This window comes from Eumetopias jubatus, unplaced genomic scaffold, assembly GCF_037043125.1.
Source record: "Eumetopias jubatus isolate StellerSeaLion01/CBP00866 unplaced genomic scaffold, mEumJub1_p1.0 scaffold_1, whole genome shotgun sequence".
In the NCBI taxonomy this organism is placed as follows: domain Eukaryota; kingdom Metazoa; phylum Chordata; class Mammalia; order Carnivora; family Otariidae; genus Eumetopias; species Eumetopias jubatus.
Window position 1 is genome coordinate 180232213 of NW_028274807.1, and position 12875 is coordinate 180245087.

The 12875-nt window shown below is 42.4% G+C and overlaps 1 protein-coding gene across 6 annotated transcripts in view; it reads left to right on the plus strand.

The window, feature by feature from the left end:
- The window catches only part of FOXP1 (forkhead box P1), a 489745-nt gene that overhangs the window by 444750 nt on the left and 32120 nt on the right, over positions 1–12875 (plus strand). For all 6 annotated transcript variants that reach the window (XM_028101748.2, XM_028101750.2, XM_028101749.2 and 3 more), the window contains one exon: positions 258–345. In XM_028101748.2, the coding sequence (XP_027957549.1) occupies positions 258–345 (88 nt within the window). The remainder of the gene's footprint in view (positions 1–257; positions 346–12875) is intronic.

Sequence of the window (12875 nt, forward strand, 5' to 3'; positions counted from 1 at the left end):
TTTATGTGTAAATGGTTCTCTCTCGAGGCCCTGCAGAACTTCCTGGAAGACTTTGATTTTGGTGATAACCGTGGACTAAATTACACGCAATGCCAGTATTCAGTGGTGGGGATGGAGAAGGGCAGGCCGTGCACAAGTCGACAACTGTCCGCTGTGAACTAGACCCACTGCCTAGTTGATGCTGAAACATCCTGGTAACTTATATTTTCCTTTTTGTTTGTCCACTTCACTTAATGATTTTCTATGTATTGTTGCAGACATCTCAACAGTGAGCATGCGCTGGACGATAGAAGTACAGCTCAATGTAGAGTACAAATGCAGGTTGTACAGCAGTTAGAGCTACAGGTAAAACCACATTTATTTCTAATATTACCTCAGTCCCCCTCCAACTCCACATTTCTGTAGTGTTCTGGAATGAGCGCCTGTGTCCTCACCATTGAATGGAAGGTCCAAAACGGGTGGTTGTCCTTTTCCTCTTCTCGTCTCTTTGCGCTCTCCGGGAAGGTTCACCTTCAGCTCCTTCTCTGGGGCTGCTGCCAAGACGGTTCAAAGTCCTGTGCCTCTCTGTGTCTGCCTCGAGCCCCCTGCCACCTCATGAGCTTTCCATCCCCCTCCCCACCGCTTCCCCCCCTTGTGTCTTCTCCTGCAAATGGAAAACGTTCTAAGTTAAAAACTTTATCTGTTGTTAATGTAAGGCCCCTGAGTTGCCAATATCGCTAACCTGGAGTTAGGGAGCCGAGCCAGGGAGAGAGATTGAGAGTATGGATGGGGATGGAAATTACATGTGAGTGTCAGCAGCAAGTACACATGCGCACGCGCACATGCGAGCATGCTGCCGGAAGTTAACACAGAAGCTGCGTGTGGATTTATTCCTCATGTTAGCTTGTCCCCTTTTCTCTCCATCACTGAGAACACCCGAGAGTTCAGTGCACGCGTTTTAAATATGCGCACACACACAAACATGTATTCAGATCTATAATATATATAATATGTATACATATATCTTATATACGTATATATGTATATATTATATACATACATATATGTTTATATATATATAAAAATCTTGTATTTGGCAATCCTTTGGGCCATGTTGAATGTGTTTTGTGATTATAGAAAATAAACTTCTGCATATTTTCCTGTGGATCATATTTGTGAGGGATGGGGGCATTTTTTAATGTGGGTTCCACTTCCTGATGTCACTTGTTGATGAACCACCATATTTTAACAATAATTCCATTCTTGGTATAATTAATAGAAAATTAGTTTCTAAAAGTAAAAATTGGGTCAGAAATGGAGATTATTAAAATGTACAATTGCAAAAGCCTGACCCTGCAAACACCATTTATGCAACCGAGTTCCAAAATGCTTTTGAGTGCTTGATGACTCACTGTGGCTTCTTCCTCTGGCTGGTTTAGTGTAGGCAAGAGGTTAGCCGACTAGGGGAAATTAAAACAATGTTGTACATTATATTGTTACTAGCCATCGAAAAGCCTGTTTTGTATGCAAGACAGCAATGCCGAGATATATGGAGAGCCCTAGGCTAAGTACAGAAGATAATTACATTTGGAATTTTATTGAGTTAAGTCATTTACAGCTTCAAATAGTTGCAGAGAAAAATCGGCCAAAACACACTTAAACTTTTTGTTGTGACTTTTCAGGTTAGAAAGGATTTTTTTTAATTAGTTATCATCTTATATGACAAATTACATTTTTTTAGTAAGATTGTCTCCAAAGTTATTTTCTTTTTCCCTTCAGACTACAGAGATGAACTTATTAGAACAGTAAGATATTTATACAGGCAAAGGGCACATCATAAAATCCCCAAATTTTTACGTAAGTCTTTGGAAACATCTTTAAATTTAGCATGTTTCTTCAGAAGGAAAACAGTAGCTTTATTTATCTCCTCTCTCCCCCGCCCAAAGTTCACTTCTGATTGATGTGTAGTAAGCCCTTGAAAAATTGGTTTCAAAAGAACAAACTTTATGGCTCTGGCTACCGAAAATCTTTACGTATTGGTGGTTATAAAGTGATACAAGTTCTTGCATTTATTTAGTTGATAAAATTAAATTCTCAACATTTAGTTAGAATAAAGTGTTTCACAGAGTGTCATGGTTTGCCCAAGTAGGTGTCCCAGATTCCAGATTTGAGAGCGTGGGGCCGTTGTTCATTACTGAGGAGCTGATTATCGACTACAGTCATTGTTCCTCACTCTCCCCAAGAGTTGGCAAGAGAAGGAAAGGAGTTAGACCATCAGTAGATCAAGTCGTTCTCCCCTGGCAGCTTTAATGTTGTTTTTTGGTGGGTGTGACCTGGTGAGCTGTGCAGACCATTAGGAGGATTCTTTGATTTTTTGTGGATTTTATTTATTCATAGATCCCTTTCATCCTTCAGCCCTAAATCAAACTGAAGGCAGGGTTTTCAGCTTGTGATAGGGCTCAAAGAGGATCATCTGGCCAGAAGTTACTATGGGGTAGTTGCCTGTGGTATTCCTTGTAATATTTTTGCTTGAGAGTTTGCTTTAATGAAGGAAGGGGCAGACTCATTCTGGAGGTTTTGGTTTCTTCAAAGGCTGAAGGAATTGTTAAAGTGATGGAGTAATGCTTGTCAAGAGCAGGAGTTGCCAAACTGCAGATCAGGAGCCCAATCCCAAGAGCTAAGAAAGGTTTTTATGTTTTGAATAGTGTGGGGGAGGGGAACGGAGGGATCAAAAGCAGAATAGAGCATGTGAAATTAAGATTCCAGTGTCCATACATAAGGTTGTATTGGAACATGGCCACGCCCATTCATTGATGCATCATCTATGGCCATAACTGCTTGGCATTATAATAGAAAAGTTCAAGTAGTTGCATCAGAGTCCCTTATGGCCTGCCAAGCTGAAAATATTTACTCTCTGGCTGGCTCCTACAGAAGTTTGCCAAACAACCCCTGCTCCAGAGGATTCAAAAAAACCCATTTGCATCACATTATATAATAGCAACACTTTCCCTTAGGTTCCTGGCTACCTAAAGGTCTGCGAACCCCTTCTTCCCTCTTCCTTCCTTGCCTTGGTGTATAAAACCATTCTAGTCACCACATTGGTTGGGTTTCCCCAACAGCGGCTTCACGTAACAAGTACTTGTCCATCTCGGGGATCATGGAAAGCGGGCTGATGGATATTCATTCATTCATCCATTTATCTTACCAGTTCATCTAGCACACATCCCCCAGAGCCTGTAACATAGCAGGAACCTTGCTGAGGCCAGTAAAGGGTTGCAAGAGTGAGCACAATGGTTAAGGTTGCCTTCCTGGTTCTTATATTTTAAAGGAAAAACAGACTATAGATAGGTAATTTTCCAGTGGCACTGTCCCCTCCTTGGGTAGTGCTAGCTGATACTGACGGGTTCTTGAAAACACTAGAAACATGCTCAAAAGAGTTTCAGTACTAGAGAGGGGCCAAACCCAATTTTATCCATTAGTTATTATTCAAGCTGATGAAATATACCAGCAAATATTAACAATGTTTAGTTGTTGAAGAACCCTCTCCCTGAGCCAGAGCTGAGAGGTCAGTATTAGACGGAGAGTCTTTGGGTTGCAGATCTGGCAAATTGTGGAACAGTCTAGGACAAGGTACACTTAGACCCACCAGCTGTCCTCACTGCGGGCTTCCTCTTCCTCTCCCTCTCGGGTCAGCATTTCCATGTTTGTGCTGTCACATTTGCCATTTCTTTTACCCATGTCTGGAAATGTACTTTTTAATTGACTTAACGAACAGTCGCTGTGCCCATAGGACCTGAGGTTTTGGGGGAACCAGGTCCCTGCAGCAGCCAAGAATACTTTGAAGACGTGTTCTTATGCTTGAACAGCCTCTCTCTTACTTCCCCTTGGCATCATCCCCCCATTCCCATCATCCCCCCATTCCCTCCACAGCACACTGACAAATCACCTCCTCCATTGGGGACGCCCTGGGCATGACCAGCCCCACAGCTACTTCTCTTTGCCTTCAAGAAGGCATTTCCCCAGACCAGGAAGTACCTTTACCTCCAAGTATATTACAGAATTCCTATTCATAAACTTGAATTTGAAAAACATTTGCACAAGTTAGCACTACAGAAAAGAGCCGTCAGAGTTGCAACAATTCCCCAAGGCTGATCCCTGTATTGTTGGAGGATCAGTCTCCCCCTACCACCCAGACTTGCCAGGCCTTTCTCTGCACATCAGGACTTACTTAGACCTCTGGTGTTTACATCTGGGAGCAAAGGCACATGTGTGCCCCCTTTAGAAAAATAACCCCAATAAGCTTAAATCTATGTCATAGATCAATGGAGGTTGATTATGTCTACCCTAGAGCATCATTGCGAAAGGGTTCCATGGGAGGGTTCTGCAGGGCATTATCAGCCAGCACCAGGCATGACCATTATGAATGAAAGCCACTTGAGTGCTGTCCATTTCTAGCCTCCCTGGATCTATACCGCAGAAACCTTCCGTCTGATCCAAAACAGAAGGCTCTTGTGTTTCTTACCTCTAACGAACCCCTCCTAAAGAATTAGGTGAAAAAAAATTTCATAACCGTTGTTAGCCTCAGCGGGTCCTGGCTAGAGATGTTTCCTTTTTTGGTGCTATCTGTGTGACGCTGTGCTTGAATCGCATGAAAAGCCTTCACGATTCCAGTGTTAAGAGGTAAGGCAACCAGGCAGAGATCAAGATCATGGGCTACAAAGTCTGACTTAGGCCTGTCCCGTCAGCATTGTGTGAGAGATGCATTCATATTGTTGTTCTTTTTGTGGGAAGTTATCACAATATATAATGCATGTTTTCCTAGCAGTGAACTCGTTATGTGGAGCTTGTTACCAGAGTGGCTAATTCAGTTCTCATGTTGCTCCCTGTTACTGGTCTCAGAGGGAAGAGGGGTCAAGAAGACATCTTAGTGGGCATTCTGAGCCTTTTGCAATATTTCTAGCCACATTTCACTATTACAAAGACAGTTGTAATTTTTTGACATTTTAGCAGTGGACTCGATGGTGATTAACCCCATCTGTTACCCAGAAGCCCGACATTGTAGAGAATTTGTGTGCGCTGCTTGTGCTGTACATATATGCACCTAACATCAAGATAGATGGACACCATGGTAATCATTTGGGTGAAGGACATGGCTTTTTGAGGTGAGGGAATATAATTTAAGATTGTATCTGTGAGATGTTTTCTTTGGACAGATTCTTCTGGATGCTGTGCAGACAAGAGGCTAGATCAGAATTGGAGGGGAATGATGTTGCCACAGTCAAAATGCATGGTCTTATTATACAGGTCATGAAATATGCGCACGCGTGCACACACACACGGGCCGCAGACAACACACAGGATGCAGAAATAGGTTGACATTAAGAATGGCCTACCCATATGCCATGGGCAGGATTGTAAGGAAGCACCTGATGCTCAAAGCATTTAAATTCATATGAATCTACTTGCCTGGGTTCACTTAGGTGGGACATGCTTATGAACTGTCTCAACCAGTAAGCCATGAATGAGATGGCACACAATGTATCGTAGTGGCTAGATTGGGATTCCATCTTGGGAGAAGGGAAAAGCATCCGATTTAACAGACAAGAAAAAGTCTTCAGACAGATTTCCCTCTCTCAGAAAGCTGAGACATTCATGGCATAGATAAGTTTTTCTGGCCACGTATGTTGGTTTTAATGATCATGTGACCTTGCTCAGTTGTCAGCACATATGTTTGGCCCCTGGCGTATAAAGATGGGTTTTGAATGGAAGAAAGAAGCAGCCTTGGAGATCCGGTATTTCCTCATGTCCACAGCCCAGCATGTGGCAGGGACCGGAGCTCAGGACAGGATTCCTGCAATCCCTCAGCCTCTAGACCCTTTAAAGTGAATACTGGAAGCAGCCAAGGGGAAAAAGAGCTGACCCAACCAATGGGGATGCTCTGCCTGACCCAGGCAGGAGGGTGGGAGTGGAGTGGGGGGACCTTTTGTCTTTAATAATTTTATTCCATTGGGTCACCGTTTATCAAGCACCTATTGTGTGCTGAGCACTGGATGCAGATAAGCAAGACAGCCTCTTCCTTCCTGTATGTGTAGCCTAGCAGGGAGAGAAGACTAGCCTGTCTTTCACCCACACCAGGCAGAGTTTATAAGAGGAAGCATAGGAGGCATGGCGGGGCGGACATGGGGGGGGGGCAGGGGGCAGGGGACAAGTACAGTCCAGGACAAGAGAGCCGTGTAAGGATTTTGCCTTGATCGTAGTGTGAAGGAGACAGTGGAAGAATGTGTTCTTTCTCCAGTTCATCTCTCTGTTCCTCAAGAAGTAGGATGACCAGCCTTCACAGTTGGCTTTCTTGGGACTTGGGATTTCTAGTTTCAAAACTGGGAAAGTACCTGGCAAAATGGAATGAGTTGTTCACCCAGGTGATCACTTTGAATCCAGTGGCTTTGGAAGAAAGCTGTTTAATGCCTCCTGTTCTGCTTGTAATTTGTAAAGGACCTGGGGAACCGTTTGAAAGGGTATTTATTGAGCTCCTACTATATGCCAAGGCAGTGTACAAGATGCTTCCTACCCCTAATTGCATTGAATCCTCACAACCCCCCTGTGAGTAGATACTTCCTGAATTCCTCAATCCTGTCATTTTTTTTTTAACGGAAAAATAGAACATTTGGAAATCAGTATACATCAGACATCTAATGAGCATGGGCCTTTCTTCTCCTTTGAAAAGGTGTTCCTAAGTCACTGATGACCAGTTATTGGCTCTTAGAGTGAAAGAAATAATTCTCTGTGCCTCTCCTCTTCCAGATGAGGAAACTGAAGTTTGGAAGGTCTAATTCACTTGTTCAAAGCCAATGGCAGATAGTGGGCAATGCCCAAGATTCTAGCCCAGCCCATGTAGTGTGTGCATCCTTTGGTGGCACTGCTGCCTCAACGCTTTTCACGCAGGGTCGCCCTGGTTCACTGAGGCTCTGTGTATGACACGCAGGCTTTGCAGATCGCTGGTTGTAAAAACCTGGCTTGGGAGGCCATGCCTTCCTCTGCCTCTTGGAGCTCCCTCCTCAGCAATCCATGGCAGCCGGGCAAGGCTGGAACTCGGTGACACAGGAATCCCTGGGAAATTTTCTAAATCATGTACAGCAGAAACCATAAGCTCCAAGGAAACGTCAGCAGGGAGAAAAGTGTGCAAGTTTCAATAGCAGAGGGAGACATTAAGCCTAACGCAGATCAGTTACTGCAGGGACTTCACGAGTGATTACTCTACCATTAGCAGTGCTGTTTGTAATCACACCAGCTTCCTGGACTTCTGCAAATATATTATCTGTAATGTGTCCCCACTTTGGGCCTCTCCAACACCAGTGAAGGCAACACTCAGGATAGTTCTTACCAGCAGTGGCCTCACAGAGCCTGCTGACTCTCCCTGAGTAAGCACAGAGCATGTGGGGAAGACGTCCTAATGGCACATTGCTGGGCATAGTGTCACTGCCTTGTGACTGGAGCCAAGGAAAAGAAGAGAGGGTCTCTAGGTTTCTCACTTCCACGTCCCTCTTTAAAAACCAAGACACTTATTTTTCATAATTTAAAATCCTGCTTAACTCTGGGAGCATTAGAATTCCTAGACTATGACTGAGTATTAGTGTGCGTCTGCTTTAAATGTCAAGAGAGTCTTTAATAATAACATGTAGGAATGTTAAGATGGTGACAGAATACAATAAAAGTAGGGAAATTCTTCCATTGGGGTGAAATGAGCCATAGGTTGCCTACCACCTGAGAACTGCAGTTGTGTTAAAGAAATCATTTAGAAGTTTTCAATGGCGCTGAGCTTTGAAGGCATGTGAATGACCGGAGTTTGATAAAGTGGGTCAAAAAGAACTCTTTGGTAAAACTCAGGTAGGTAGAAGAATTTCATTTCCCCTCCTTCCAAATCGTTTGGTTTGGTTTTTTGTTTTTTGTTTTTTTTCTTGTTTTTCTTCTTTTGATCATACATACTTTAGAGACCCATGAAACGGGATGCAGTCTGCCTCAATCATCATCATATATAAAACTAAACAGCCACTCTTGGGACTTACTCAGTCCATGGAAGAGAGTTCTGTCTCCCAAAACGAGTGCATTAAACCCAGACACGTGGGGTCCTTACTAAAACGTTTACCCCCACATCCCCTCGCTTGGCATGTTGGGCTTACCAAGTTTAAGTGAGACCCGTCAATTAGATTGGGGATCACCGTTGTCTGGGAATGATCCCGCTTGCCTGATCCTCCGTGGAGTGCCTGCTGACACTCTGTGTCTCACCCTGCCTTGGAGGTTCTGCAGCGGTGGTTCAGCGTAGGGGGTGGGGAGAGTGGCAAACATCTGTGTTTTCAGTTAGCATCCCGGGTGCCTCTTATAGTCACACCAGAGTGGGAAAGTCTGAACAGGCGTCCCACAACTGGAATTCTAGTCTTACTTCTGCCCCTTCCCAGCTCCATGTTCTTGGGTGAGTTCACCCTTGGGGCCTCAGTTTCCCCAGCTATAAAATACAAGAGAAGGACAAGAGGTAGCCACAACAGTCTTTGCCTCCGTGAAATCCCGTGACTCACTTGGTCCCTTCTTCTCATCCGTCCTCGGTAGTTCAAACATTTTTACGCATCCAGGATCCTTCATTTATTTCAGATTCTGTTTCTCACAAGCGAGAACCGCCAAATTGGGCTTAAAATGATTAGTCCTCCAGACAACATATAAAGTGATTATGTTAAATGAACCTAAAACCGTGTTCCCTTTTCTCTGCTAAAAGAATGAGTTTAATCTCCTCAGTTTTTATCTTTGAAGATGTTGAATGGAGCTCCTTGCCTTCGGCAGTTATCAGTGTGTCCAGAGCGATACAAGCATTCCAGCCTTTCATGGCCCGGACAGGCTAAAACCTAATTTGAGGCCATGGCTAATAGAAGAGGGGATGACCTATATCAGCCAAGGGGAGAAAAAGCATTTGCCTAGGATGAGGGCAAGAGACCGCGAGAACCAAGGAAATCAATCCATAAGCAGTGGGCTTCATCTCTTCTATGATTTCTGTTCCATTCTTCAAAACATCAAAAATCCTCTCCCCAGCTAGGCCCACTGCAAACTGCACAGAACTCCTGTCACATGGACCCGGGTTCCAAGCATATACTCAACCAGTTGAGGCCTAAATAGACCAGACGGTGTAACTTTCCTTTAAAGAAAGTTAGATATTTTTGAGCATCTGTGAAGCACTAGGCTCTATGCTAAGCTTGTTATGTGCAAGAACTTATCTAATCCTCAAAACAACTCTTCAGAGTTCAGAGATTATTATTCCATATTTAGAAGAAGAAACTAAATACTTAAAAAGGTTACATAATGTGCTCAGAGTCGCAGAGCCAGAATCTGAATCCAGCATAGTGTGATTGCAGTGCCCACGACCTTCATCCATTTTCACTCTGCTGTCTCTCTCCAAAATTGGGGAACCTGCTAATAAACATTGTACGAGCATGTCCCCTCAAGGTGGGGCCTGTTGGCATTCCTTTTTACACCAGATACCCCTCCCGTACCCACCAGGAAAGCTTTTAGAGAGTAATTTCTGCTAGCACAACATAAAAAATTGTTTCAATTTGCCAACCAAATTTTTAGTTGACCTTTGGAGTACATGTCTCATCCTCCTTTGCTTTGCTTTGCATGGGATTCAGTTTATGAGGGAATGCTGGAATGTACACTTGCTAATATTAAACGTTTGTATTGTCATATTATAATAATGAAAGGATGCCGTGAAAGTGGATAGGGATGCTGAGCACATGGAATAATGGCATAAAAAGTAATAAAGAATCTGAAAGCTTTTCAAAGAGCCAGTGAGTATTAAAAATGCAAGACAGCCCCAGTAGAGAGAGGATGTGGTTTCAGTAGGTGTGAAATACTAGCCTTTTTGCCTAAAACAACAAAAAGTGAATTTGGCAGGTGATTTTTTTTTCTTTGATTGTTAAAAGGGTTTGTGTTAGAGTTAGAGCTGTAACTGATGGTAAAAACCCAGAACCCATCCAGGAATATATTACATGCTAGTTAGCACTGATCAAACAAAAACAGAAACTTGGACTTTTGCCTTTTTTCTGTAACCTTGCTGATCTTTTATATTAAAGCAGAGCTAGGATGGTAGAATTGAGTATGAGGCAAAATAAGGAACCTGGGTAATTCTCAAAATGGACAATGAATTTTATGTTAATATTCTCACAGAGAAGTGAGAAATTGTCTCCCATGGCAGTAACCTCCAGGGTTTATGGATGTGGCTGTGTGTACAAACTCTAGGTATGTGTTTGTGACATAGCGTTATTACATCTGACCAGTAAAATGTCAGCATGGTAGACATCTGGATAGAACATAGAGTTGATGATTCCTTTTAATGCTGGGAATTTGGATTTCCTTCTCCTTGGTCTTGGTTAATTGCTACATCAATGTTTACCCCCAAATTAAGTCACAGTTAATATTCATCAGACTCTTGAGTAAATATCACCTCTCACCCTTTAATTTGTAACATTCAGTATGGCAGACTACTTGTTTTTTAAAAAGAATAATAGATACGCCTTCATTCCTTCTGCCCCATGATAACTTTTAAGACAATACTTTTTAGAATTCTACGAATATTTGGGTCCTAACACCTAAAAACTTAAAACATGGTAAAAAAAAAAAAAAAAACAAAACTAAAATACAAGTAACTGTAGAAGAATGCCATTGCAAACATTTTAATTGTTCTAACTGAGCCACTTTGGAAAACTAAATTCCTTTGGCATTATGTGTTCAGAGCATCTTTTAGTTTGGCCGGTCAATAACTTACTAAGGCTCAGAAGATGAATAACGTAAAGTGTCTCCTAATATGGTATCATTTTCATTTCCTGTTTGTTGAAAGATAAATGCTAACACTATAAGGCTTTTTTTTCTTCTTCTTAATTTATTCCTCCCTGTTCCACAAGGGAATAAAAAGGAAAAAAATCAAATGCGATATGGCTTGAGACTGAGTCATCCAGCCAGGATAAGCCGAAAGCTTTTTCTCTCTTGCTTTCATACCTTTTCCCTTTCCTCTGCCTTTTCCCCCAAATGCTGAAACACCCCCTTTTCCCTTAGAAAACACCTTTCTTTTAGAATGTCTTGTTTGACTTTTATTTTGAAATAATTCAACTTATGAAAAATGGGTATTTCTTTTAAGATTTTATTTTTGGGCCACCTGGGTGGCTCAGTCAGTTGAGCCTCGACTCCTGGTTTTGGCTCAGGTCATGATCTCAGGGTTGTGAGATTGAGCCCTGCATCAGGCTCCATGCTGGAGTCTGCTTGAGATTCTCTCCATCTCCCTCCCCTTCTGCCCCCCCCCCCCGCTCGCTCTCTCTCCTTTTCCCTCTCTTTCAAATAAATAAAATAAATAAAACCCTTTTTAAAAATGTTGTTTTTAAGCAATCTCTACACCCATCGTGGAGCTCGAACTCACAACCCTGAGATCGAGTCACACGCTTTACCAACTGAGCCAGCCAAGTGCCCCCAAAACTTGATATTTGAAAGATTTAAGGTTAATTATGTGACATAGAAGAAATGAGTCCCTCCCCAGTTCAAAGGCATTATTTTGGACCAGTGATCTATAAAAGTGCTGATCTAAGACTCTCCCCACCACCCCCACCCCTTTCTCTTTCTTTCTCTCTCCCTCTCTGTTCACTCATTCATTAGTCTCTTCTACATTTCCCCCAAATTCCACAGCTCTTCTCTCAACTATGCCTTTATCTTTTAGAGATACACTTCCCACTTAACCTTACAGAGGTAATTATTATCATGTCTGGTATTTTCGCCGTAAGCATCTTTGCTATAGACCTCTCTGCTGCAGTCATTTGCACCACAGAACTAATTGTCCTAAGGCAGTTTTGCCCTAAGAGATTTTAAAAGTAAATAAATAAATAACTGGTTGACAATTTGGTTTGACAGTTTGGTTTCATTTCTCCATTGACAAAGTACTTCCATTTTTATATTCTATAAATCTTAGCCCTCATAAAGGTGTATACGGTGACCCAGAGTTTCTAACCCATGTGTCCTGTAGAATTTTGGAACAGAGGTCTCTCAGTGGACATGAGACCATATGCCAAGAACAAGAGACCGTGCAGAAGGCTTTTACAGCGCCATACAGAGCTCAGTTAGAAACACATATTCTAGAATTGGAAACGGATACCTCTCCTCATGAAGGAACTGTATGGATAAAAGAAAAAGTGCGGTGCTGAATGGGGATGAACAAGAGCAACCAGAAAACGTGTGATACCGTGAATAATTGGGAGATGAGTGAAGTGCTTCGGTACAATCCATAAAATTACCGTTACTTACGCTGTCTTGCCCCCAGTCTGCACTGTACACTTTGAACGTATTCAAATGTTTTTTCTGGGGAAGCTGTTTCATTTTGTCCTTTTTCGGGAACGTTCCCCTTTCATTTGTCATGATCCTGTCTTTTATGGTAAGATTGTCTTACAGCCAATTAGTTATGTGGCAAAGATGCTTATGGCAAAACTACCTAGAATCAATTATTTTGCATCTTCTGTGCCCAGCTGCCTTGAATTACCAAAAATATCATGTTTAAACAGTTTAAGGCAAGCAAAAAGAAAGGAGCATCTAGTAGTATTTTGAGTGCAATGATGTACATAAGATTAGAAGCTTGTGTTTCTTCAAAAGATAATTTTTTGTACAATGAGAAGACTTAAGTTTTTGTTAGGATGAGACTAACACATAGTGGGTACTCACCTACTGAATAAATGAATGATCAGGCTTATTCTGCATTCCTTTGGAGATGAGAATTTGCCATCCCTTGTCCCCGTGCCTGCCCTGCCAGTATTGCTCAGCGGCACTGTGCTAATCTCTGCCTACCTGTTAAGAAAGATGAAGTTAATTCTGCATAAATGTGT